Below are 27,846 nucleotides of genomic sequence, written 5' to 3'. Positions count from 1 at the left end.
ATCAACCATTAACTGTTTCAAAGTTAAAGCACTAAGAAGCAATTAAGTACATTTATACTAAATCTTTGGAATATGGCTTCACAAGTCAATATCCCATTACAGAAGTGCCAATACATTTAAACACCTGTTTGGTCAGCTTAAAAATTAGCTCTAACATTCAATGACTATGAGTAAGAAAAGACTGCTTCAGTTCCTGTTTGTCTGCTCCAAGTTCCCAAAGAAAGTTTAAAAGAACTTGCCCTTGCTAAGCAAATCTACCAAAAAGCAATCATACCAGAAAGGGTAAGCATCGCTCTCTGCTTGTTAGTTTTTACTTACCTGTGTTCACACTAAGCCTACCACACAGCATCTTTTTGGGGGCAGGGGGAAGGGAATCCCACCCGCTTTACTTTAAAATTAACTTACACTATGAAAGGGACAAGATGCAGCATGCTCTGCTTTCTTCTGGGCCTTTCCCTCCCCTCACCCTCACAAATCACAGCAGTAATGCTGGAGGTACACACACAGTTCTGGCACTTGCCTTAAGCAGTGCTGCCAGGGAGCTTTATAGCTTAGTTTCCTCTCAGAATTGGTATATGAGCCATCTCAGTTTAAGAAAGGGCTTTGCCTCTGATGCAACCTTTTATTAGTTAGTGCTACTGTTACTGACTCTCCTTCCCCTTTTGCTTCTGAGAAGCATGAAATTCAATAGGTGAGGCAAAGGACAGTCAGTCTCCATGTGCTTCTTGAGAATTTGAACTTACCCTTGGAATACAAGGCAGGGCTTCCTACAGAATGAACAGGCCATTCTGAACTGTTTCCACCCCTTTCATTACCACTGCCATTCTCACTGGGTTTACTATGTGTAACAGTATCTGTTAAATGAAGCCTTCAGTAGCCTAGAGAAGTTATCTGGTTATTCATACTACAAATACTTCATCTGGTATGCCAGTAAAACTCAGTCCACGCTCACAACTTTTGTTTTTAGGGTAGTTAACAGGACAGATACAGTAAAGTGCTGAAGCCTAGACCTTTTCCCACCTCAAATGATAGACTTCATAAGCTGATCTTCAGTCTACTTTTCACCACTTGTTTTAACCATCTTTCTTCCCCACATTATTAACATTATTTACAATAAATGCTACAGACAGTTAAGATATATATCCTGCATCATTGAGCCCAAAGCTTAGTCTGCCTTTAAAGATAAGCAAGAAAGCACTTCCAGCATACATTAAGACCAAAACCAGCATCTATTTTATCCTGCAGATGTAACGAAGACTTAAAAACATCATAGTTGATATTCTGAAGTGCTTTATATTTATTATAAAGTATTTATAATTGAGTGTATGGAAAATTATTCTCTATACTAGAGAATAAAATAACAGCTTTTACAAGTTATGCTATACAGTACATGAAATGCTGCACATTTTTTCAGCTGCTTGAAACAGTATCTGCTATACAAGTGAGAAAAGGTAGACTTAGAAGTTTATTATTTATAATACAGTGTGTTAAAAAGCACAAACAAATAACATTCAAAATAAACAAGCTCCCAAAACTCTAAAGAAATCTTTTAGATGACATGTACACAGATTATACTCAAGTTTCAATATAAACATTATTGTTCCCCCAAGATGCTCCACTGTACTGGATTGCTGGAACATGATGACAATTGAAGGTGCAAGAAAAGCACCTCCCAAGCCACAAAAGCTCTGGATAGGCAGATTAGCAATTTCCTGAAGTGTTCTCCGCAGTCTTTGGCTCTATTTCTTACAGCCATATACTGCGGCAACACAAGAAGAGAGATGGGCTCCAATTACAAGCATTGTCAGTTGCAATCCAGTTATCTGGGGAGCTGCTAGAGCGATTCAAGGCACTCTCTTCCCATTGCTGTCAGCCCACAGAAACCCCTGTGCAGGACATAGCATTTTAAGAGACAATCAGGCTGGGCTAAAGTATGTTCTTGAAGGACATGGAATGAACAATTTTAGACAAACTCCTCCAGAATGTCCAGTTCAAAGTTCATTCATACTTCACAGGCACACCAGCTTAAGAGAAACATTCATGTATATGTAGGTAACACTTGAAAGCATTCTGCTTCAATGTGTTTAGTTGTTTTATGGTTAAAGCGGTTTAACATATCAGCAGCTTTGAAGATAGTGTTCATGGGGCATGTTGAACCTAGTATCACAGTTCAGATTTTAAGCCTACTTCACAGTTTAACAGTTGTCTCCTTCACTTTTCCTTCTCATTGAGAGGCCGTGTCCACAATGAATGATCTTTTATAACCATTTCAACTTACAACATAAACCAGAATGCCAACACCCCCCCTAGAAATGTACTCACAATAACACTGTTTGCTCTGATGCATATTGACACTAAACTGTAAAGTTTTTCCCAAAATATAAAATACCTTCTAGATCAAAAAGATTTAAAGATATTGCACTGTTGCATTTTACTTTTGCCTCCCAACCTCATTCCAAGTATTTACGAAACTGTAAACAAGTCATTTTATACAGTACTGTACACCTGCATTCCAAGAAACTGGAATTCAGTGACACCTTCATTAGCGATACAGTAGCCTAAGCACAGTGTAAGTTCTGTCCAGCTGCCCTCTTCAAACAGTAACCAACAGGCCACTCCTCCCACATTCACACCTTCAGCTTGCTCTTCTGCTCAAAGTACGCATCAAATCTGGATAACGCATATTCCTGGAGAAATAAGAAACATTCAATACTCAATACAGTAAACAGATGACTGCTCTTATTTGGGAGGGGGAAGCATAATGAAGGTATTAACTGTGCTACCTTCCCAATCCATCATCTCAATGCATTAATTAGCTCTCTTTGGGAAGGATAATCTCTCAGACGTGTTCTGGCTTCTGAAAATTTCCCCAACCTTATTTCAACTCTACCACTGTAAGCTGCTGCCAGCATGTCAGAAGAAAAATCCAAACCTGAAAAGGACAGCTTCTGCAATATCTCCTGCAGGATATTCAGAATACCTGAAAGTTATATCACTTTACCATACACTAAGCATGTATCAAGAGTTGGACTGATCTGTTTCTCAAGTACAACAAGTTACCTGGCATAGGTATTGTTACATACTGAACTTCAACATGTCTTTACATGTGCACTTTGACTACTTAGCTTCCAAATTCACACTTACTGCATGCTAGCATACACTGAAGGGAAGGAATGCCATCCAGAGGGGCCTTGACACACTTGTGAGGTGGGCCAATGCCAACCCTATGAATTGTAACCATGCCAACTGCAAGGTCCTACATCTGGGTCAGAGCAATCACAGATTGGACAGGGAAGAGATTCAGAGCAGCCCTGAGGAGAAGGACTTGGAGGTGTTGGTGGATGAGAAACTGAACATGAGCCAGCAGTGTGCACTTGCAGCCCAGAAAGCCAACCATATCTTGGGCTGCATCAAAAGGAACGTGACCAGCAGGTCGAAGGAGGTGATCCTGCCCCTCTATCCTGCTCTTGTGAGACCTCACCTGGAGTACGGTGTGCAGTTCTGGTGTCCTCAACATAAAAAGGACATGGAACTGTTGGAACAAGTCCAGGGGAGGGCTACAAGGATGATCAGAGGACTGGAGCACCTCCCGTATGAAGACAGGCTAAGGAAGTTGGGGCTGTTCAGCCTGGAGAAGAAAAGGCTGCTTGGAGACCTCATAGCAGCCTTCCAGCATCTGAAGGGGGCCTATAAGGATGCTGCGGAGGGACTCTTTGTTAGGGACTGTAGTGACAGGACAATGGGTAACAGGTTAAAACTGTTAACTGTTAAACAGGGAAGGTTTAGATTGAATATAAGGAGGAAATTCTTTCCTGTTAGGGTGGTGAGGCACTGGAATGGGTTGCCCAGGGAGGTTGTGAATGCTCCACCCCTGGCGGTGTTCAGGGCCTGGTTGGACAGAGCCTTGGGTGACATGGTTTAGTGTGAGGTGTTGTTCCAACCACCCCATGGCAGGGGGTTGGAACTAGATGATCTTCAGGTCCTTTCCAGTCCTAACTATTCTATGATTCTATGATGTCTTACTGCAGAAGAATATTTCACTGTAAGGCATCATACCACTGCAAGGCCTGACACAAGACTATAACCTCTCTACATAACAGGAAGAATTTCTGAAGCTTTTAGGATCTGAAATATTCTTTACACTAAGGAAACTACACAAACTAGTAAGAAATTTGTTGCTAAATTTTTTACTCCACTTAAAAGGTACTAGTTGCAGTGAGAGGTCATCTCTTTTACTTTCTGATAATGTACCACAGGTTACTTAGAGGATACTTTTTACTTATATGAAACTGATTAAATAACTTACCAGATAACCAAACTCAATGGATGAGATCTTTGCTTGTACAATAGACCAGAGACCCCAAAAGAAGTGTGATGCAAGGGCAAACCTGAAATTGCAAGGCTGTGTTTATTGAAATACTCAACTAAGTCACACCACCTTATTTCAATATCCTGCTAGAATAGTATTCCCTAGTTTGGAGATGTCCACATCTTTTCTTCAGGTATGACATTATAAAAATAATTCCATTAGCTTCCCCATGGTATTTTGTTTACTCCACTCAGTGTACATCACATATCTAAAGGTTACAAAGAACTTTTCTTTACCACACATAAATCACTTATAACCTCTCTTGGCTGAAGTTTCTTTACTCAGAGATAAAAGAACAAGTATCACAATGGAAGTTCCAAGATACAGTTGTGAAAGACAAGTCACCTGTTAACTTCTATCAGCACTTCTTCTTCTAGTTTGGACTTCTCTTCATTGCTCAGATTTTCAAAGCCATCATGGAATGCAGACAGGTAACTGGAGATAAAATGAAGCTGGAAGGCAAATAAACAACTCAGGAACAACTGAGTAACAACTCAGCCTCAAGACATATTTGCTTCTTTCAAAAAGAGGCAGGCTTTTTAATAAGTTGTCTTTTTTTTTTTTCCAAACATCAACAGTTCTGGAGTTATCTTTAAGATTAATAGTGGCTCTACCAATTACTTGAAAGTCTGGTTTAAATCACAATATTAGGACAACAGATGACACTTTGCTACTGCCAATTAATTTCACAGTTGCAGTCTGGACTTTTTGTGGTAGATATCTACATGGCACATAGTAAACATTCTATCCTGAATAGCTATCACGAAGTTTCCACAACTTTCAAAGCAAAGTCAGGATTACAGAGTGTTGTATTTAAGGAAGTCATGGATGAAAGGTCTTGGGACAGAGCGAGTCCAAAACAATTAAAAAGGAGTTGAAGACTGCAGACACTGGCATTTTATTAATTATGTCTTATGTGCCTACCTGTTGCTTCTTTGAAGGATATTTAAGAAAACTAGCTTTGAAGAACGGGTACTTCTCATACGTATAATCATACATCCATTCACAGAAGTGATTTCCTATGTCAAATCCTCTGAAAAAGAGATTAAGTCCAAATACCTCAGTATTTGCATACTAGCAATCTGTTTTACTCAAGCCTAAACCACAAGGCTACTTAGAACTTACTGTAGTTTTGTTAAATGAGGTAGAGAATTTATGACAAGAACACAACTTATTTTGCAGAGTATTAAAATCAATTATTAAAGATGGGCAATTAAGAATGAAAGCTATAAGCTACATGAAAATAATAGACTAAATTACCAATTTTTATAACAACAGAAACAGCTTTGCAGGCAAAAAGGTCATACTCAAAGTATTTCACATATCCCACTTTCACATAACTGGAATTCAGGGTTCCATTATGTTCCAGCTACACTAATGTTTAGTTATCCAAATGACTCCATATTTAGATCACCTTTAAACACAGGTTCTAGATGACTGAGGCAAGAACAGAAAGCACTGTGTGTAACCATGTAGTGAAAAACTTAGGACTACTCTTGTGCACAGATGAGAAAGCCATCTGAAAGGGATGAAGAAAAAAAAATGCAAAAGCAAACCTGCCCTACATTCATATGTGTACATACACAATCTACCATTTTTCTTATACCCCCACTAGAAAGGAACTCACATGCAAGCAAAAAGCCATTTATGCATAAACAAACAAGCCCTCTAGCCTGGACAAATAAGGAGCTATAACAGCTTTGACTCTGCTGTATGCCTATACTCAACACCATCAGGACCTGAGCTGGTTTACCTAGTTATAGTTTGCTGTCCACCACTAATACAGCAGAGCACAATTCACTAGAATTGACAGATAATAGACAGAATAAGCAGCACTTACTCTCACTGTAGCACATAAATAGCAATACACCTTCCTGCTGAATGGAAAATAAAGTGATTTACCGGTAATTATAGCTGCTGTATTCGAAGTCGATGAGCATCAGCTTTTGGTTTTCTGAATTCTCTCTGCCTTCCAGAAGCAAGATATTACCTGAAAATTTTAAGGTAATACAGCCTATTCAATGAAGTCCCAGGAAAACAGGAGAACATCAATACTGTATCTTAAGAAATATTGTTCAGATAATCCCAGCTATCACTTATATCTGCACAGAAGAATGACAGAAAAAGCCAAGTTGCACTAACTGTATACCAGCTCATTGAAAGTTGAGATATATACTATAAACCCTGTAAAGCTGACAAGAAGAAAGTTTTCTTCTGTGCAGGCAGAGGCAGATTTGTTCTCCCAAGAGTCCTGCTTCTTCAGGGTTTAGCTGGCAGCTAACCTGAATGACACTGTCAGCCTTAGTAGCCCTTGCTGAACTGTTTCTTTCCACAGCTTGAGATATGAACTATGCAGATCTCTCATACCTGCATAGCACTATCACTGGTCACACTACACTTGGAACAGGAACTGCTTCTCAGCAGCCTGAAAGCCACAGACTGCTTTCTAGAATAGCAGCCACTTTGCTATTCTAGTATGTGGCACAACCAGTACTTACAGAAAATCTCATCTTTTCCTTTGTAACAGGGAGACTGCTTTCCCTGTCTTTCAATTCACTTTGTCAATTGCTCATAGTTCATATGAAAGACATCAAGTTTGTCTCTGTCAACTAGTAACTAAATCACAGGAATTTCAATTTCTGCAATAGTTTGTCCCCTCTCCATAGGTACATCCATTCTTTACACCATACCTTTAGAGAAATAGAATGAGTATAGTATTTCCCACACGCACACCCTTGCCTTGGAAACTTAGGTTACAAAGCTTGCACCAGCGCTACACCATGCTCTGACTCCTTTGGTGCCACAGCAGCACTGAGACCTCAAACCCCACTACCAAGCTGGCTCTTCAGACCTCAGATCAGAGGCTTTTTCCCCTTGTGCTGCTTATCCCCCAGGGCAATCCTTTTTCAGGCCAATTCTTCAGCCTTAGCTAACAAGGCTGGGACTCCTGAGGAAAAAAACAGCCCTCCATATGGTCCTCGTATAGCATTGTTCCAGCTCAGCCCAGCTTACCCACTGTACAGGTGGCAGAGAGCACAAACACAACATATCCAATACCTTTAGCCCCGCCTCCTTTTCATTTCTTTAGATAAAAGCCTGAAAAATTGTTATGCCTTCCATGACTTGCAGAGGCAGAGCACACTAAAAAGAGGTGGATAAAGTTTTCCTAATACTTCCTACCAGTACAAGCTGAGAACTATTGAGTCAAACTACTCTAGTCTCCCATTTTCACCATTCATTGTACTTTTTTTCAGCATCTTTAAGGCCTAAAGTATATCCTACCCTGATCAGGTAATACTGCAGACAGCTATGAAAAGTACCGTTTTAACAGACAACACACAAGGCTCCCATCATCAACTCACAGGTACAAACACAGCATGTATACAGGCTTGGCTAATCCATTTATGATACTAGACATTCTCTTAATTAGCTCAATGAGTTGCTGAAAGCCAATGGACTTTGCAACTGTTGCACACTAGGGAGTGCACACACAGGCTGCTGCTTCAGGTCATCTTACAGGACAGTACCTCAACAACATGACTACCTCTCAGAAAGCAAGCAAGTGACCAGAAAGGCTTAACACTGCATATCACTTAAGGTCATGAAGTACTATCAGCTTACCTTCTTGACAGTCATTATGGCAAAATACAACTGGTGATGAAGTAGCTTCAAGCATAGCCCTGGAAAACAGCAATACAGGATCTTGTAGCAAATTACTAAGTTCAGGTTCACTTTTAAGTAAAGAAAGGAATTTGCTGTAAGAATCTTAAGTGCTGCACATTTCTAGCAAGACCCTATTATCTCAATTAGGAGCCCAAGATCAGGACAACAAAGTTGGACTTCACTGATTAGCAAGTCAGATCAGCAATTTGATCATATCAATTTGTGGTCATATGAGACTCAGCTTGGTTACAGAACCAAAACCAAGCCCCAACTTGTAAAGTAAAATTAATATAGGGTATTATATTGTATAATGTGCTTGAAAAAGTATATAAATTCATGGTAAAACTTGTTTACCACTACCTTCCAATTTGCACAAATAACGCTTACCTTAAATTTTTCATTTCCTGGGGGAGATTGTAACTGAGGAGCTTGTTCAGCTTTCTAGTTCTGGATTCTCTGGTAAATTTAATCCTCAGCACTTGATTTAGGTATCTGTTAAGAACAGACAATAGTACAGCATTTGTGACAATAAGTATATTGCTTATTAATCTTCTCATACCAAGATAAAATCCAAAAAAAGTTCAAAAAAAGATACTAAAGAAACTGTTACTCTTCGAGGTAGTTTAAGTTTCTCAAGTAACTATGATGCAATTTCTGTGTACAGTGAGAGCTTGTGGTCTCAGGCATTCAGGAAAAATGATCTTATCAAAACGAAAACAGTTTGCTTTTTTCTATACTTTAAAATACTGCATAACTTACTTTTCCATTGTTCCAAAAAGCCACTTAGGTTCTTTATTAAATGGCATTTTCATGCCGTGAAATCTAGCCATCTTCTCAGCTATTTCAGCAGATATGTCAGGTAAGCTTAGTTCTTCAGTACTTAGTTTCCTGCTCTGTAATAAAATACAGTATTCTTTAAACATAGTTAATGAAAAGTGTCATTAATTACAAACACTAGCATTAGTCTCTATATAGTATGAAATACTAGGAAAGTACTCTAGCAATACACTTTTTTCATCCCAAATGAACTTATAAAACTGCTGTCTTTGGGAAAGCTGAGCCAGCCACCCTAGCTTACTTACGACTTGGTCAATTCTCTTCTAGATTAAGGCCTGAGCAATATCACATCTCACACTAAAGATACCTTCAAAGCAGACTGGGTATAAATATGTAAGAGTATCAAAAGCATCTGCTCTTGCTGTTACTGGAAAGTGCTATTCCATAGCTTCCAATGCTATGTTTGGTATCTAACAGGTTTTTTACCTCCATTTATTAGCCCCTGCTACAGCTGAAGAATTTTTAGATATCTCTCCCTGGCAAGAGCTATAATTGGGCTCTCCAGCACCCACTATGACTGTATCAAATTACTACTAGCAATGACTACAGGCTGCCAAGTAATTCATTCGCACATCCCTGCTCTTCTGGGCAGTCCAGAGGCCTTCTTGTCATGATCAATTAAAACAGCTAACAGCAACCCACTAACTAATCATGAACAGGACTTACAGGAATGAATTCCTCCAGTCGCCCTTGCGGAAAGATTCCATACAGCTTTGGACCAAGGGCTCTCTCTGCAAGAATGGCAAACATAACACTTTCCAGAACCATGGCTTCTGCCCCCTGCAAATAAAACAATAATTTTTTTTTAAAGGTTAAAGCATTAATTGATGCTTACACAAAAATGATCGTAGGTGTGCACAATAGGTGAACCCCGCTACAAAGCAAGAAATTTTAGTGTTAGCTTTAAAAAGCAGACTCAATATTTTGCTAACCAAAGTTTCTTGACTAATAACAGCTCTTAGTTAGCATGGAAGCAATACAAATATTTTGCTTTCAATTTTAAAGCCAGAGGAGGAAAATCTGTTCACTTAACAGGTACTGTTGGTGGGCCAGGTCAAAGGAAAGCTAAGCAAAACACAGAACACCCTCTCCCTAACCTGTGGGAACTCTGCAAATTCATTTCCTGAAGGAGTTTATCCTATTGAAGCACAGCAGAGGAACTATAAATATTATCCTTGGCTATTCCAACACACTCGGGAACACTGCCTCGCAAAAGGACATTTTAACTATGCAAGTGAATGAAGTGCACAACTACCCAATTTTTCATTTAGAAGAATGACTTAGGATTTGTTTTTGGTTCAGCACATTAACTTTTTTTTTTTAAGAGAACATAATTTAAACTCCTGCTAAGGAACAACTGTGTGTGAATAAACATTCTTCCTTTGCAATCTCCAAACATACCTCAAGTTCCAATAATTTTTCTTCAAGGTTTTCCTTACACCAATAAACTCAGTCCATAACAGACACAAGCAGGTATGTTTTTAATATGAAAGTTTTAAAATTAATAGAAATATTAAATATGTCTCAAAAATACAGTTAAAATCATTGATGTATAGCCTTCTTGAGGGGTAAGATCTGCTACAAACAAACACAGAAACCGCAGTATAAATCACTACTTCTAGCAATTATGCTAATTGGAATCCAGCTGTACTCAAATCCTAGATGTCTGCTAAGCCTCTGCCTACTTTTAAGCAACTCATCTCAAAGTCTGACCCATGTCACTTAAGCTTAAGAATTAAGAGCATAAAGTTAAGAAAGTCCTCAGGTATTTCAAGACTACAAAGCCTTCTGCATTACAGTAGTCATTACAGTCTCAGGCGGTGAATAATTCCTTCCATACAAGTTCCACCCTTGAGTACATTCCATGCAGCTCTGTTGATAAATTATTTTTATTACTGGCCTTGTGGCATCTTCAAGAACTTGTAGCATTTCCTATTAAAGTGTAGAGAAGACTCATGTAATTATACTCTGAGGCATTAACTCCAATAAAGACTCATCAAGAATATCAATTGGGAATTTAATGCAATCTGCATATGAATGTATTGCATCCATGTCCTCCAATGTTTTCCCATTTCAACTCCAAAGCAGAACTAATGAGCCAAAGATACATACTTTTAATCATTTCATTTGCCCTCACTACCATAGATCTGAACTTTTCACTTCAGTTCTGAAGCCCACTGCCAAGAACCAAAAAGCAAATTAGATACAGGTTATTGAGTGTCTACTCCTTTATTAGTCAGTATTGAATTTGTCTGTGCCTGGTACAACACCAGATTTTATAAGAGTCTGATTACAGCAGTCCTGTGGGCTGATCCCATTAAGATATCAGTTCCTTGGTTTTGCATCTTACTGAAAAATCAACTCATGATACTTGGCTAACAGCAATTGCTACAGAAATGTTCTTCATTAAGTCCCTTAATGCATCAGAAATGACAACCAATTAATTTCCAATTACTCTGCAGTGCACTTATGGGCTATTTCTGACATGATTAAAAATTTAGAACCTTCAGATAATCCACAGCCACATGACTGCAAGTTTGTAAACTTCTGTCAGTGTTAACAAGGGTGGCTGCTTCTCTCCATGAAAGATCTGCTTCAAGGTTTAAAACTACAGGCAAGAATTACTTAAAAGCAGAAGTGTAAGAATATTCAAGTTTGAATTCTCTGATGCTGGGCAACTAAAAGACAAGTTTAGAGCATCAAAAGAACTTTCTCTAGCAGAATGGTCACTTCAGAACAGGACCAGTGAGAGCTCTGGAAAAACACCATCTATGTATCTCAGGCAGAAACACTTCTCCTTCGTGGCACTTGCTAGACCTTTTCCCAAGTCTCCAATTCATATACTACTGTCAGGTCAGAGTTGTGGAAATAAACTCCTAAAGGACATTAGAAATTTCTACAGACCACTTCATATGGACATGGAACAAATCTAGGTATCTAACTCTTCAGTTAAATGTTCACCTGATTACTTGCTTTAAAGGATCAAGCATTGTAAATAAAAAAAAATAAAAAATCATGTATCTCAATGCCTTCAAATACCTTGCAATATGCTTATATTGCCAAGACAACAATCTAGAGTGTTAAGCTATGAAGCTTTCCATTTTCATCAGTTTCAAAACAGATGTAACCATGAGCACTGGTATTTAAAACAAGCTGCTGGAGAAGATTTGACCACTCACACTTTTAAATGAATTCTTGGAGTTGAATGTTGCATTTCAAACCTAAGGACTATAAATAAACACTCTTTACAATACTATTCCAATATGCAACTCCCATTCAGGCAAGAAGAAAAAAAAAAAATCTTTCTACACTCCAGCTGGAATTGAAGCTTCTTTATTCTTGCTTTGACAGAAAGCTCACTATGAAATACACCATATTAAGGAAAATTACCCCTACCTATAGCAAAATCAAGGTAAAACAAAGATAGCATCTGTTAAAAGACCTTATGAGGTGACAGAAGACTACCCTATCACTAGTCACAGTTGTCAAACACCAGGCAGCTCAGAACAGTTACAATGCTTCTGCTAGTGAGCCAGAACATTTTGGGATTACCCAGAGGTTTTTCTTGTTTCCAAAGAATGACACTGACTCTTCCGATCAAACCTACCTACAATTTTTACCTAGACTCAAGAAACTTAACAAATCTACCCTGACAGGAATTTTTAAGTACCCTGATCCAACAGTGAAGTTCCAGTACTATGAGATTTATAGTAGAAAACAAAACCTGCCAGCAAAGAATCAGTATTTTCAGGCAACACACATACAGTTCTGAAGTTCAATGCTCTGCTTCCTGCACTGCAAAGTATCTAGGAGCTGCTGGCACCAGGGAGGGACTTGTTTGGATTTTTGTTCTCTTTTATAACTTTAGGAACTTTTTTTTTACTGGACTGGGGCAAGAAAGAAAAATCAAGCCACCTCCATTTTTAATCTCTGAAGAAAACTGAAGAATCAGATCACTACATTTTTCAGTTCAGTCTTTGTTCAACTGATTGAAGCTGTTCCAGTAAACTAAACTGAAAGTTCAACAAAGCTTCTAAGTTGGCATTCAACAACAAGAATTTTAAAACCAATTTCAACTCCCTAGGGAAAATAAAAATAAATGCTTGAACTGTTTCAGATGGCATTCCCAGAAGGCACAAAAATACAAGGGGAGAAAACCAGCACTTAACTAAAATGTACTTCTCCCTAATCACTGCCAAAACCATTACAGAGCTGAAAAATGACAGTACATAAGCAAAATATTTGGCTAACGCGCTGCAATTATCCCTTACTGGAAAAAATACTTCTATGGTAAAAATCTAAGTTATCAAATTCTGTTCAGATGGTTTTATGAAAAATTACACTCAGCTAAACTTTATGCTGCATGAGCAGAAATAGTTCCAAATACAAGTACTTTTGAGTTTGCAGAACACAGATGACCCATGTACAACAATTCTAATCAGAAACACTTCATGTTCCAGAGAAGTTTTCCCTCTCCTAGCTGTACATACTTTCCCCAGAAGAGTTTATCAATGTATTCTAAAATACGGATTAGGTAAAGCAGAGCACTGATCCTCCTCTACTAAAGAAAGAGCCTAGCATGATACGTAACAGTATTAACACCAGTGTCCACAACGCTGAGAAACCATTTAGGGTAGAACTGGTGTTTCTTGTTCACGTGGTATGCTCAAATCTTTCCAAGCTATGTACAGACACTCACATTCTAATGTTACTTCTATGAGCAAATCAATTTCATCATTACCATTTACAGTTTCTAGGTACAGCCCAGAAACCAGGTGGAATAACTACTGGTTTAGAACAAGAAGGATCACCACATTCCTGTCATCTATGAAACTCCATGAAATAAGTAAATTTAATTACTCACTTGAAAGTCATTTTCCTTCTGAGACTCTACAGACCCTCCTTTATCACAGGACCTCTATGAATGAGAAAAAGCAAACACAATGAGAAGATGAAATTTAACATGATTAACCTGCAACCACCAGAACAAAGGGAGGTGAAGTGCCAGCTACAATTAACTAGATGTCTCAACACTGTCTTGATCTGTGTCAGCTACGGCACTAGTATTCATCTGACCTCTGACCACCACACTACTCCAACAATTCAAAAATCTTTCAAAAGGATGTGCCACTGAGATCAAGCCACTCCTGTAAGTAGCCTGACAAGCTGATTTTCAGGTATTTTTTTTTACTGTTTCCCAGTATTTCCAAACAAGATTTCAATGTATCATAAGCTTAGAGGAAATTTTAACTTAAGAAAATTAAGTTCCTCTGCATGACACCCGGGATGATACTCTTCTTGCATCTAAAGCACTTAAGAGATGCATTACACAGAAGCCTTAGAACTATTAGACAGGGCATGTTATGAAGCTTGCAAACCACTTTATTACCTGATTTTCCAAATTTCTTTTGACCAGGATTTCCTTATTTACAGTATGCTGTCTAGACTACCTGTACAATGTACTACGGGACATACAAATCCAAGATTTTTCTTCAAATGAATGCCCATGTAAGCTAAAGATGTCTCAGTAAAAACTGCAGTATATGAAGTTCAATGAACTCCATGCATAATGTATTGTGCTAGGATTGTTAACAATCATTACAAAGCACTTTCAGAGTATCAAACCATACCCTCAGCAACTGAGCCCTCAATGGCACATGCTTTTAATAGAGCTGCACATTTAAAATTCAAGATGTAATAAGCCCTTTGTCCTTTAAAGGGATTGACGGCAAGGAGAAGAGAAAGCAAATATTTGCTTAGAATTAGTGACAGTTTGTGGCTGCTATTTATGTTGCAATTCTACTGTTGACTGTTTAAACCAGACTAGCTTTAAAGCCCCATAAAGGTAGCCTGCATCTCCACCTTCTGAACAGAACATTTTATTTATAGAACCAGGTGCATACCTTTCTGTTCCAAAGCTCTAAGAGGTCCAAAAAAGGGTGGAAATATGAACTTAATGGAATACAGTTAAGCAACACCAGCTGCCTTACGTACAATACAACGAGCTAATGATTTACACAAGCTATATAGTTACAGTATTTCAGAAGCATAGAAGAAGTATAGTTATGAATCGATGGTCTTTCAGCAAGTACTTCCCATTCCACTAGGATAATACATTTAAAACAAGACAATATGAAAACTACTATTAGCTTGTATTTCTTTCAAGGAAATTAATAAAGTCAAAACATACTCACTAAAGCTAAATGCATAACTACTCAATAGTATTAAAGTGATTTACAGAAGGCTTCTCTGAACAAGCATGTCCTACATCAATACCACTCTTGCATCTTACAGATTTTTCTTGAACAGTCAGAAAGTTACTCACCATCCAGGAGTCTTTCCTGATTAATGGTGCTCTCAGAACGGTTCAGTTCATCAGAAGGTAAGCAGATAAGGCTTTCCCCTAGAACCTGAACTGGCATCCACTTTGCAGAAGTCATACTGTATAAACAGCTCACCAGTTCTACAAGTCCACCTCAAATTACTGTTGGAGATCACCTAATGGCATCTACCATACCATTAGAAAGACAGTTAAGGATGTGTATTGCAGAGTCTTCAGAAAAGGAGACTTCTGCAGCATCCCTTCCTCTTTTCTGTTCCCTCAGCATGGAGCATTAGTGTCCAGAGGAGAATGAAAACAAAGTAGTTTGTAAATAACTTGCAAATACGAATGGGAGCTTGGAGAGGATCAGTATTCAGAAGTGGCCATGTACTCAGCCTAGAATTAGGAAAGCCTTCAGTACATGTGGTCAAGGAGAATTAAGTACGCAGGATGCAATTTTATTTAACTGAAGTTTAAGAGTTTAACTGATACTGAAGTGGTAGGAAGGATTGTTTTCTGGCTGCACGATTATCCTCAAAAACGTTAGTTCAAAGTGAAACATACCATGCGGTATTTGATCTACACATTTAGCTCATGTTCTTGGCTACATCAACAAAAACTTGAGTTTTTACACAAGAACTAATAGCTCACTCCAACTTACTCTGGGAGCTATTTACTTCAGCAGTAATGAAGAGATTTAAATTATTCAAATATGAGAATGATTTAATAAGTGCTGAAGGTTTTAAATCACTATGTAAATATTAACTTAAAATGGACATGTTCTACATCCTTAAGATTTCTTCAATGTTTATTCAGTACTTTTATTGTGGGAAGGTTTATTCTCAAAGCAGACCAAGAAAGCTCACTACAATTTTAGTAAGGACGGACAGCTATTTGTGCAGACAACAGAAGTTGTTATATAGTCTACTTTGTGATCATGTAAATTGATTTTAAGGGAGGAAGCTTCAGGTAAAAGATGAAAGTCCTAGAATTTGAGACACTGCACATTTCCTGATGTGTGATCAGAAGATGACCAGACTTTCTATACATCTGGAAGTTTGACACACAAAATCAAGTTCCTAATTTTCTCCCTAATATCCAAAATGTATTGCTTACAGTTGAAAGATGAGCTCCTAATCAAAAATCTCAAGTGATGCTTCGCAGGAGAATTCTGTATAGAGGAGGAACTTCCATTTTTTTTTTTCTTCCAAATAACCCTTAGCTCGGCCCACAAATTTGAATCCTACATTATAGCTCCATTTTTCTGAGTTTACTCAGCTTTGGTAGTTTTCAATACTTCGAAATACTGAAATACTTTCATATAGACAAATCCCTAGGAATTCATACACAAGGAATTGTAACACATTACAAAGAACTGCCTGAGGGGTTAAAGACAATCTATACAGGAGAAACTTTTCCTAATTCTAGAAGCGGTTGAAGACATCGATTTGAACTTCCAAGAATGGGAACACAGTTTTAGATTCAGCAATAACTGTTTCTCCTGCTAAGAATCTGAGGTTGATCGCTGATCCCTGCCAGACCTGAAGGATCTGATACCAATTTGCTGAAGTCCTAGAGTCATCCAGTATGTGAAGAATAATCCACAGTTCAAGTCCTAAAAAAGCCACAAAGACACCTCTAATCCTCTTCATTGCAAGTTACCATTCTCTTATGAGGGAGCAGAGGAAAGGAAGGGGTAGTAGTACTTTGATATTTTGTTATTGCTGTAAACATTCAGATGGACAGACAGTAGCTGGTGCTACTTAAGCCTTCTTTTTAAATAATGAAATCCAGTACTAAAGAAAATGAAAGCTGTAGAGAATGCTCCAACTTCAGAGATCTCATACTATACCGTGAATCGTGTCTGTCACCTGGAAACCAGAGTGCTCTAGGCACGATCGCATGGGCAAGCCTGCAGCAGAGAACACATGCATATACAACTAAAGTGGTACATTACCCCCAGAATACCCTTAACGCCACCCAACACAAATATATCCCCGTAAGAGGTGCTTGGTTTCTGTCAAGCCGTCTGCCAGTGCCAGGGATTTGTAGTTACTCCATGCTACAAACAGACATGGACACCAACAACCACAGAAGACGTTGATAATTACAGAATTACAGTTACACAGCAGTCTGCATTTTATTTAGTTACAAAAAAATAAAAGGCAGCAAGGCAGGTATGGAAGGAGATTAACCACAGAACTGTGGCAACCATTTATACTTATTTTGCATCTGCTCACAGTAATTGAAGGACCAGAGAGGAACATTAGGTATACTGGTTTGGTTTTCCTCATTTATACACAAGATTGTTTAGTCTGTTGCCAAGTAACAGAGCCCCAATGAGTAAGAGTAAAAGGTTCTTTTGGCATGTGTAAAAGAATGGGAATCAGTCCCCAAGTTACCTTTTGATAGGTGAATCTCAAAGAAATTCACCTTAATTTGAGGGGGGGTTTGTTTGTTTGTTTTTTTTTCTTTTGCTAATGCTATCTTATGTTGAAATCCTACCAGCATTTCTAAGATGTTGGAAGTTTTTGTTGTTCTGAATTTAAGTAGAAACACTACAATGATCTGCATATGAAATCCAATCTTGAAAGTCTGAACATTAGAGGACATATTGTTGGAGAACTTTTTGTTTTCAGTTTAACATTGATAATGCCAACAGTTAAAGACACTTTGTCTTGAGGAAGTTTTACTTACATTTACTTTCAATGTTCCCCTTTAAATTTAACAACTAAGCTGGAGCAAGAATAAGTGAAGCAGAGTAAGACATTTCCCTTTTTACAATGTAAAACATATCTGCATTGTGCCTCAAACATTTGAGTTTTAATGTGGTTAGTACTTTAACCTGTCACAAGCACAAATACTTGTCTTAAAAAAAAAAAAAGTATGTTCTGCTCAAGGATATACTCAAGAGAAGTCCTTGATTTTAAAACACCCATGCCAGTGTGACCATTCATAATAATGGCCAGGCCAACTCAGTTCACCTCCCTCCAACACCCCCCAAAACAGTCATGCACACAAAAAATTGGCTTAAACATATTAGATATGACAGAGGAAGGCAAAGCCTTCCCTGTGTGGCAGCTTTAGCTAACTGGCATGGTTTATATTGGATGAGTTTCATGTACTGACATTTGTGTCTTCCAAGATTCATAATAAGCAAACTGGGGCTATTTTCAAACTGCAGAAAAGGTTCCTTTAAAAGGTGGCTCAAAGAATTATGGTGCCAGTTATCATTCATTCTTAGGTTAGTATCAGGTATCTATTTTTCACTTGTATTCAAAATTTTAACTTCAACTTGCCTTCTGTATGTACAATTTGGTGCAGATTGCTACAGATCTCTTGCTTTTACAGTAAAGAAATAAGAGCTGGTATTATGACTGTTTTTGTGCTCAAATTTCAACAGGAAGTAAAATGGACAAGAGTTAAAACATGCTACAAAGGCTCAAACTAACAAGTTGTAACTAATACCCAGTGGCAGTTACAATTAAGTAACTGAAAAATCACATTGCGATTTTAATATAAGTCTAAAAACTCAACTTATTTAGGCAGTGTCCCTTAATTTCTATAGGGTTTTAAACTTCAGCAACATTACTAAAAGAAAAAAATAGCAAGCTACTCCATCTGAACAGGCTTGACCTAAGATTCTGCTTATGCCACCCAGAAATTCATAAGAATCTTAAATGAGGTTTCCAAAATACCCCAATAAAAACAGTTTGCTTATATTTTAACTTGCTTTTAAGGTAGAGGGACTGGAAGAGACAAATGTTTGTTGACAAAAATTGTGAACCTCAATGCAATCTGAAAGTTTTACCTTAGGACTTTCTCTGCTTACTTAACCTTTAGAGAACTGCACCAACAAGAGCAGTCATTTCACTGCCACTACGGAAATAAAGGAAGTTAGACATCTCGAAAGATCCTTCAACACCAAGAGTAGAAAGGTTAGAAAGTTATGAACACACTTTCAATTTTCAAACCAAATTAGTTCTGATTTTAGAGCCCCAAATTTTATTTTGATTTCCTCAGTGGACAGGGGCACAGAAAAGGCAAGTTAAAAAAAAACCAAAAAACAAAAAACAAAAAAACAAAAAACCAACTCTCAGAAAAAGAGGGCAACAAATTCGAGTCTTTTCCTTTTAAATACAAGGGAAAGGCCACATTTCTTCACAGGTCTTGGGCAGTAGCAGTTCTATCACTGGGGGAATTTTAAAGCCCATGCTCCTACTCAAGCCTTCTACATGTATGTTCACATTACATTAAAGCCACTAACATTTCTGAAAAATAAAAAAAATCTTCACATCAACATTGATTGTTATTTAGAGTCATTTAGAAAACAGTTTCTCAGCAGTATTTTTCTTCACTTCGCTTTTGGTTTCTCTAAACTAATGAGAAAATTATTTAAGCTTAAAGAACTTCTACACACTTTTCTTGTTTAACAGTTTAACTTTCCCAACACACATATGGTGGTGTAGCCAAGCATTTCATGCTATTTCAAGCCACTGAATTTTTTTTTATATATATATATATATATATTTTTTTTTTACATATTTCTGGTAAAGTTTGCTGCCATGGGAAAGTTAATACCTCACATTGTATAATAAACAAACACTATAAAGCCAGTTAAGTGACAATATCCAACGAGATCTGTTAATAGTAAGTTTGGCCAATGCAGCAGAAGTGGGAAGGATGGGCTGAAATTTCAAGAACAGTCAATCTCCTGCAGATATCAGATCAGTTTTTCAAAGCAAGTGACCAAATACTGAAAAATATCAAATTAATGGTAATAAATCCAGACTGGCCCAAGTCAAATAGAAATAATTGCTAAGGTCCAAAATGCAATTTTATGAAATTGCAATTTTTCTTAAGGTTAAACACTTTGGATTATTTGTTTACAATATAATCAAGTGTCTAGCAGAGATGGGTAACAATATCTGCTGTACAGTTCTATGGAAACAGCCTGTAAGCTTTAGAAGAGATAACCTTACAAAATGTTCTTGATTTAAAACCTTAGAATTTGAAACAGATTTGCCAACCACTTCTCCAGGTTTGACAAATTTCTACGCTATCTACATTTTATTAATCAAATGAAAGAAAGGTAACATTAGAAGAGTTCAACAAACATCTGGTTAAGCTTCTATGCCAGCTATGAGGCATGCCATACATTTAGGAAAGCATGTTTTGGAATGAGATGGCTGTACGGTATTGATGTGTGTGCTTCATTTTTATTCTAGCACTATAGATCAGGTTTTCCAGCAACACAATTACCCATGAGATCTAATAAAATGCTTGAGCACTGTACAAGTTTGACAAAGCCTTCAACTTTAGTCTTCAAAATCCATTGCTACCAAGATTAAAATTAAGCAGTTTAGTCTCTTGCAATCTTGCTAGTTATGTCAAAGTCCTACACAATGTACAGAAGCAATCTTTAATGACTTCTCTGAAACACCACAGTCCAAGCTTAACAGCAGAAACAAAACATTACTGATCAAACCAATAGCAAATGAGCCTTCAGCTGATACACACCAGTCAGGATCTGTATGGAAAGGAGTGTAAGTTCTAGACAATAATGAACTGTAAAGAAAACTGCTTTAAACTAGCAATCTACCCCACTACAACACATTCCCGAAAGGATAAAGCCACACACACCTGGTGTGTCACAAAGATCTCCAAAAATACTACAATTAAGCTACAGAAACCCTCCCACTCCCAAAGCACTCCACATACTCACCATCTGCAGGATTGCACCATATAAGCGCAGGAGAACTTTCCGTGGTTCATCTGCAATCGTCTCAATAGTATCAGGTAGTGAGCACTGAAACAGCATGTTGCTGAGGCCACCTCTATAAAGAGAAAAGCAAGTTTATCAGCTAACTTGGATGAGCATCCATGTTTGATTTTCTAAAAACTGGAGGCACACTAATCATCCTTTCAGTACTATTACCTGACCTACTCTGAGAAACAATTATCCAGCAGTACCAGTAACTCATGACAATACAAGGCCTCAAAAAAAAAATCAGAAGCTTCTTGTTTCTTAACGTATAGTTCACCATCAAGACCTATAGATCCAAATTACAGCCCAAGCTATGAAAAAAAATATACAGGCAACTAAGATAATATGTAGGCTTTTACTAATTATTTTCAGGACTTCTAGGAAGTGATGCTGGAGTCTTATAAGGTATAACTGGTTGCACAACCAACCAAGGCAACAGCAGAATAAACTTTAAACCCATGCAGTGAGTATAAGCCACTAAATTTAAGTTAAGAGCTAGGCATCCAGGTATCACCTGGATGGCAGCTACAAAGATTAGCTATGAAGATTTAACCTGAATACCTGTGCTACAGCACCACTGATAAAAGTCTTATTTACACTTATTGTTAATGAGTAATTTTCAATTTTGAAATTCACAATTAAAGCAGTTCTTTAAAGAAATTGCTTATGTATTTGACAAATCTGAAGTCAGCCTCAGAATCTTACCAGGTAAGATGCAAGCTTCAGTCATTCAGGGGTTATACAACCATGCTGGCTTTTCATACAATCACTGTTTAACAACACTGTTCTTAGAGCAAAAAGTAGCAGCACTTTTTTCTACAGGTTTATAAAGCTAGATAGATACCAGGTTAGATAAGCTGTGTTTCTTGATTTTTAGTAGCCTGCTGAAAACCAGTCTACTCAGTCCACATTTTATTTACTACATTGTCGTTCTGCACCTTCTTACCAAGGTGTTCATTAGCAAGTTTTCAGATTCCCCTTCTGCAATACATTTTCCCCTATTACTTCTTCCTCTCTTAAGAGGACAAAGTACCAACGGGTCTCATGTACTTGCAGAACAGAAATGCAAATCAGCTCTACTTAAGAAAAACCACCAAAGAACTTGTCTGTCACATCACACAAGGAAGAACTTCCAAAACCAGATACAATCCAAATACAGTAGCCAGCAGTAAAAGGGATGAGTAGCACAGGTTTTAAAAGCAAGTAATTTTACTTGTAGCATGCTAAATAACTCAAAGCAGTAACTCTAGAATAATATTAAAAAACACCTGGCATGTTGTGATTTCCTTCACAAAGTAATGAAGTTTTTCACAACACCCAAAACATATGTATTTAATATTGCCTTGCAGTAAGCTTTGATTCATGAATCCATGGCAAATCCAAAATGCAGCACCTAAAATGTTCTTAGTCCTAACCTGACACTCCTCTCAATGCTTTTTCAAATTTTTTTCTGGGTTCTCTTACAACACAGTGGGGAAGCAGTAAAGACTCTCTGGAGGAAAAGGCTACCAAAAAGTAGACAACCTGTATTTACTGGGAGACAACACAAAAAAGGAATACTGGCCTACATATCCAAAGTCAACATCTGAGAAGGGAAAAAAAATCTCAGGAAAATCGGGTAAACCAGCCACGGCACACATGCTCAATAAAGACTGAAGAGAACCAGGTGGCTTGGCAGGCATCCAGAAAAGGATGTTTAGAGACAAGAGATATGAAGTAACTTTGAACCATGAAAGTGAACAGGTAGAAAAACCAGACAGACGGAAAGGATATCAAGCGAAAAGCAAAGCCAGACTATTCAGATGCAATCAGAACGGTTAGTTATACCAGCTATATCTCTGGCTTCATTTTAACTGTGCTAGACAGTTTTTTTGAAAGCCGTTCCCTATCTTTTCTAAGCCTCTGATGTATGCTTTAGTTCTTCTATTGAACTTCTATTGCAACACATTGAAATCTACTTTACAAAAAACACTGAAAGAGAGCAAAATCATGAACAATTATGTTATTTAAACACATGCTCAGCCTACATACAGTGCATTTTTTTTATACTTCTCCAGCCAAACAGGAGTAGCTTGCTGAGGCTGAACTCCATTGAACAGAAGTTTCACTACAGTTTTATGCACTGAAGACTTAAAAAGGTACTAATTAAGTAAATCTATATGGAAGTCTAATAAAAGGTATTGTTCTCCTGAAAGGTCAACAGATTCAGCAGTCTGCTTAAGGGTCAAAAGGGCAAATGTCACTAATACAGATAAAGCTAGTAGTTAGTCTACTGCTACAAATTACTTAAAGAGAAGACCTTACAAAATGGTCACCTACTTTCAAAGCCTCTGTAGCTTTCCCCAAAGCACAGACACAGTAGTTAGGTGTGCCTTATTATATTTGCATTCTCAATAGATGCAAATCTGTTTCTTTGCTCCCAAAGAGTAAGGACTAGACCCCTTCATCCTATGTTGGGAAGTGCCTAACAGCTGCTCATGAACATGATTTGCACTAATGCAGAAAAAATGGCAATACTGACAGATATTGGAGAATGCAGAGTGCTTGCCTTCTGTGAAACTAGATCAGCAAACCAATATGATGCATTCTACATATCTAAAAGTGGCAAGAAGACTTTCGCCAAAGTAAACACAACTGCCAGCTAGCACGGTTTTACACATTCTCAAGTTGCAGCCCATCTCTGTTCCTCCCAATCCAGAAACCAACAAGCCATTCTGAAGTGGTGTCTTGAAGGGAAAGTTTCAAAAAAAAAGCAAGAATATCTGTGCTAAACCCTAAACTTTTAGAAAATCAGTACCAAAGTCAGAAGTACATACTAATAAGGATGAAAACAATTTAGATAGTGAGATTACAGACACTGTCAGACTAGCCTACTACCTAGGAACGTATCTATCTCCTAAAAATTCTTCCCCTTCATAAACTTAACTGTGATCATGTCAAGTGAGAAGAAATGATCTAAAAATACTATCTGTACTAACTTTTAATCCGTGGGTCATTTTTTGTTAAGGCTTTTAAATTACATTTAGAAATCAGGCTGATGGATTTTCATTTTACTTTTACATATCAGCACTTTGCCAACAGTTTATGCTCTCTTAGCTAACTGAGGGCAGACTTCCTTGTATTTCATGTATCAATAAAAGTAGAAACACTAGGAAAGCAAACTAGAAACTCAAGGGAAGACTCTTACAGCCATATTCTTTGAAACTGTATGTGAATTCTACACTTACCCAGGTAGAATGATCAAGCATTCAGACGCTGGACAAGCAGTCTGTAAAAAGACAAGTCTGAGCTAACACTGGTTTAGCTAGCATACAGGACTATTTAATTCCACAAAGGCAAGGCTGTCAAACACAGTACACAGGGCTTCCAGAACATCCCCAATTTACATATTTCTGCTGCCAGCGTGCTGAGTCACAAGTACTTGTTACTCTATATATAAAAAGATGACTCAGATCACGGATACACCGCATGTACCTGCTAACTTCTGAATTTCAGCACCGCCAGGACCATGCCAAAAGCCACACCAAAAGGCACTGTTACAGCCAGGAGGCAGCTCCGCACTCGGCGCGGTGGTTTTTACCGGCTCCATCACTGTTACCGTCAAGGTCCCTCCCCCCGCTCAGGGCGGAGGCGCTGCCGTCGCGCTGCAGCACCAGCCACCTTGCACCAACCACCCCCGCGGGGCGGGTGGATGGGGTATGCTGGGGACGGTGTGCTTTGACGTAACGAACCCAGAGCCTTTTACCTGCCCCTGGGCGAGACTCCCCGCACCGAGGCGGCGGGTCCAGGTGGCCTCGCCCTGCCGCACCAAGAACGAAAGCGGGAGGCGGATGCGCAGCCGCCCCCCACGCGGGAGCCAGCCTGCTCCGCTCAGATTATGAATCTAGAAGGATTGCAATAAAAAAAAAAAGGAGAAAAGAGAACCGCATCTCCCACACCTCCTGCCTCAGGAAGCGGCTCGGACCCCGGCCCCGCCCCCCTCCGTCCACGGCGCTGACCTGATGGGGCTGATGCGCAGCTGCTCCTCCCGCAGCCCCCGCCAGGCCCCCGGCAGGAACTCCTTACACCACAGATACGCCTTGCGCCGCGTCCGGGGGTCGAGCGGCGGCTCCTCTCCAGGCGGCGGCAGCAGCATCGCTGAAGCGGGGGGCGTGGCACCCCCACCCCTGCCCGCCGCTACGGGGTCTTTCCGCTCGGGGTCGGCGTGAGCCAGCGGCGAGGGGGGCTGCCCGGCGGCGGGCAGCACGACGGCCCCCCCGCCGGAGCTGCAGCCCAGGAGGAGCCCAAGCGGGGAAGGGTTGGTCTCGCCGTTACAGAACTTAGTTTTCATGGCGTGAGGCGGGCTGGCGGGGTGGCGACGGCAGCGGGGACGGGGCACAGCGGCCGTTGGGGCGAAGGGCGGACGGGCGAGAGAGCGCGACCGCTCACGCGCCCTGTCGCTCCCACACCTCGCGCGCTTCCTGCTGCCAGCGGCGCCAGCAGCGAGTGAGCAGCGCGCTCGCGCCCGGCCCCCCCTTTTATAGGCAGCCCGGCACGCGGGCCCTCTCGCCTCACGCCCTGATTGGATACCGGCGTTCGGCTGCAGCCCGCAGCGGACGTGGATTGGTTGGTTGGAAGGGGGGAGGAAGAGGGAGAAGCGGCGAGCGAGCGCGAGGCGCGTGCGCGCGCGCGCGCGCCGGCCCCCCCCCGGGCGCCCGGCGATTGGCGCGCGAGGGAGCACGAGGCGCTCGCTCGCTCGCGTCGTCGCGGCCGCCCTCTGTGGCGGGAGGGGCGGGCAACGGAGCACGGCGATTGGCCGATCCCCGGTTGCCTCGGCGACCGGCGCGCGCAGCTCGGGGTCGCAGCGGGCCCGGGCAGGGAGCGCAGCGCGGCGAGCCGAGCCGAGCCGAGCCGAGCCGAGCCGAGCCGAGCCGAGCCGAGCCGAGCCTCTCCGCTGCCTTCCACGGCCGTGGCGGCGCGGCTCGTTACATCCCGTGCGGTCTCGCTTCCCCTTCCCGCTGGGCTAAGCACTGCGCCCGCTGCTGAGGGCTCGGCCCCCCGCCGGCCGCGGATGTACGCGGGGAGGGAGGTCAGAGGCAGAGCGCGGCCGCGACCGGTGTGCGGGGCTGAGCAGCGGAGGTGAGCGCCGAGGGCAGAGGGAGGGAGCTGCAGCAGCAGGAGCCGCCTTCGTTGCGTCTTCGGTGAGCCGGTGCACCCTCGGGGCTGGCTGTGCTGTGTTAACATGCTGCTGTCGTTCACCCCCGTGGCTTGCCACAAAAACGTGGGGAATGTCTGTGCTGCACGGAGTGGATTACAGCAACCAGCAGTATGTTTATTTAAAACTGCTTCTTACGGAAAGTTACTGAGTTTCTTAGCCCTCGTGTGAGGGCTGACTCATGCCTACGTAGTAAACTGGTCTGTCTTGGCTCGGGAGGAAATCACATCTGAACAGAAAGGTAAGCCACACGAAGCTCAGAAGAAAAGAGTTATCTGTACACAAAGGTAAGCTACAAGGAGAAAAATAACTTCCACATGCAGTGTGAGTTTCTTTGTTGGTTTTGGCAGTGGAAAGATCTCCTCCTGTTACAGGAAACGTCAGCGCCTGCCTTAAAGTCCTTGGAAGCACATGAGGAGTGTCAGAGCGGTGATGTCACAGCCAGCTGGAAGGAGCCACAGCTTTCCTGGCCCTCCTGCAGCCAGCGGGGATGAGAATGGTGCCTGATATGTTATATTGCCTCATCATAAATGAGCAATAAAGAAAAATCACCTTCAAGCTTTGAACTACCTTTACTTTGTGATTTTTTTTCTTCCTTTGGCTGTTCTGCCTTGATAGTCTTCTAGTGTATACATGAAAAGCTTGTGGGCTTTTTTAATAATAGCTGCCATTATTGTGGTGATCACTGAAGTTGGGGACTGCGGGGCTGCGAGGGACTTCCTAATACGCTCCTTCCCTCATCCCAAACTATTTCACTGCAAGGGCAGCTCCCACATCTTGTCTGCACACTGCACTTTGGCACTTCAGTGCACTTTCAGAGCTGGAAAAAACCCAAATTGCCCAAGGATTTACAGAGAAGGGACAAGAAAGCTCCGGAACTGGCTTCGGAACTGCTTTGTGCTGGCAAAGCAGCTTCAGTACAACCAAAACTGTCATGGCTGAGTTATACCAGACCCTGTTTTAGAGGAAGTTGCATGAGTTAGGGATGCCAAACTGGAACAGAAGAGACACTGTTTCTGTGTCTCCTGTTTGTGCCTCAGCTCTTCATTTATGAAATAAAATCCCTTAATCTGAGCGCAGATTAGGATACTGGAGAGAGGGAAATGCAGTGGCTGCTGGAGATGGCAGCACAGGGCAATGAAGAAGCCTTTTCTTTTGCAGGTCCCTGCTGAAGTACCTGGCAGTATCACTGATCTTGAATAACAAAAAAAACCCAACAGTTCTGCAGATGGAAAGCCCATTCTGCAACAAGTGCTGATGAAGTCTCTTCATGTGGGAAGAAGTAGTGAAAATACTAGAAAAATTCGGCTTTCTGACTGGCCCTTCTGTTTCTGAGTGCTCAAGCTTCAAACTACTTTGTCATAGCATGAGTAACAGGACTTTTTTCTTTTTTTCCTAATTAGAGTTATTTGACTGATTTTCTTCTAAATTGCTAATAGTGTGGGAAGGCAGAAAATTCAGAGAAATAAAAGATTTTGTTTTCCTGGGTGGAGAGAATTCTATCTACTTTTATAGGCAGAAAACTCTCAACTTGTTGGTACTGATACCTTTTGCTGACATAGGTTCATACCAAGTCATAAGCTCTGCTTCAAAACCTCAAATAATCTGTTTCAAAGCCTCAGAGAATAGAAGGAGATAAGAGAATTATGGCTCTATCTGTTTTATATCCTTTTGATTACAACACAGCCTTTCTT

At 40.3% G+C, this 27,846-nt stretch overlaps 1 protein-coding gene across 2 annotated transcripts; it reads right to left on the bottom strand.

Moving 5' to 3' along the window:
* Positions 1 to 1,273: 1,273 nt before the first annotated feature.
* Positions 1,274 to 25,438, bottom strand: LOC136017992 (choline kinase alpha-like). Of its 2 annotated transcripts, XM_065686808.1 has the most exons (12): positions 24,957 to 25,438; positions 20,917 to 21,028; positions 13,734 to 13,787; positions 9,536 to 9,649; positions 8,792 to 8,925; positions 8,420 to 8,524; positions 7,991 to 8,049; positions 6,272 to 6,359; positions 5,294 to 5,402; positions 4,715 to 4,821; positions 4,307 to 4,388; positions 1,274 to 2,687 (listed from the first exon to the last, which is right to left on the bottom strand). In XM_065686808.1, exons 1-12 carry the CDS (start codon positions 25,286 to 25,288, stop codon positions 2,628 to 2,630), a joined length of 1,356 nt encoding a protein of 451 aa, XP_065542880.1. In that variant the 5' UTR covers positions 25,289 to 25,438; the 3' UTR covers positions 1,274 to 2,627. The 2 variants fall into 2 exon arrangements, with proteins under 2 accessions (XP_065542880.1, XP_065542881.1); XM_065686809.1 differs by lacking the exon at positions 13,734 to 13,787.
* Between the last annotated feature and the right edge of the window lie 2,408 nt (positions 25,439 to 27,846).

The sequence above is a fragment of the Lathamus discolor genome, chromosome 6, assembly GCF_037157495.1.
Source record: "Lathamus discolor isolate bLatDis1 chromosome 6, bLatDis1.hap1, whole genome shotgun sequence".
Taxonomy (NCBI): Eukaryota; Metazoa; Chordata; class Aves; order Psittaciformes; family Psittacidae; genus Lathamus; species Lathamus discolor.
Note: the sequence above shows the minus strand (reverse complement) of the source record. Positions and strands in the feature narration are given on the sequence as shown.

Excerpts from the sequence above, each read along its gene's own strand:
- LOC136017992 (XM_065686808.1), bottom strand. The coding sequence starts at position 25,288 with ATGAAAACTAAGTTCTGTAACGGCGAGACCAACCCTTCCCCGCTTGGG. Across the intron at positions 9,650-13,733 it reads AGAAGGAAAATGACTTTCAA|GGGGCAGAAGCCATGGTTCT; the intron begins GTGAGTAATTAA and ends TTTTATTTGCAG. Across the intron at positions 8,050-8,419 it reads CAGGAAATGAAAAATTTAAG|GGCTATGCTTGAAGCTACTT; the intron begins GTAAGCGTTATT and ends GCTGTTTTCCAG.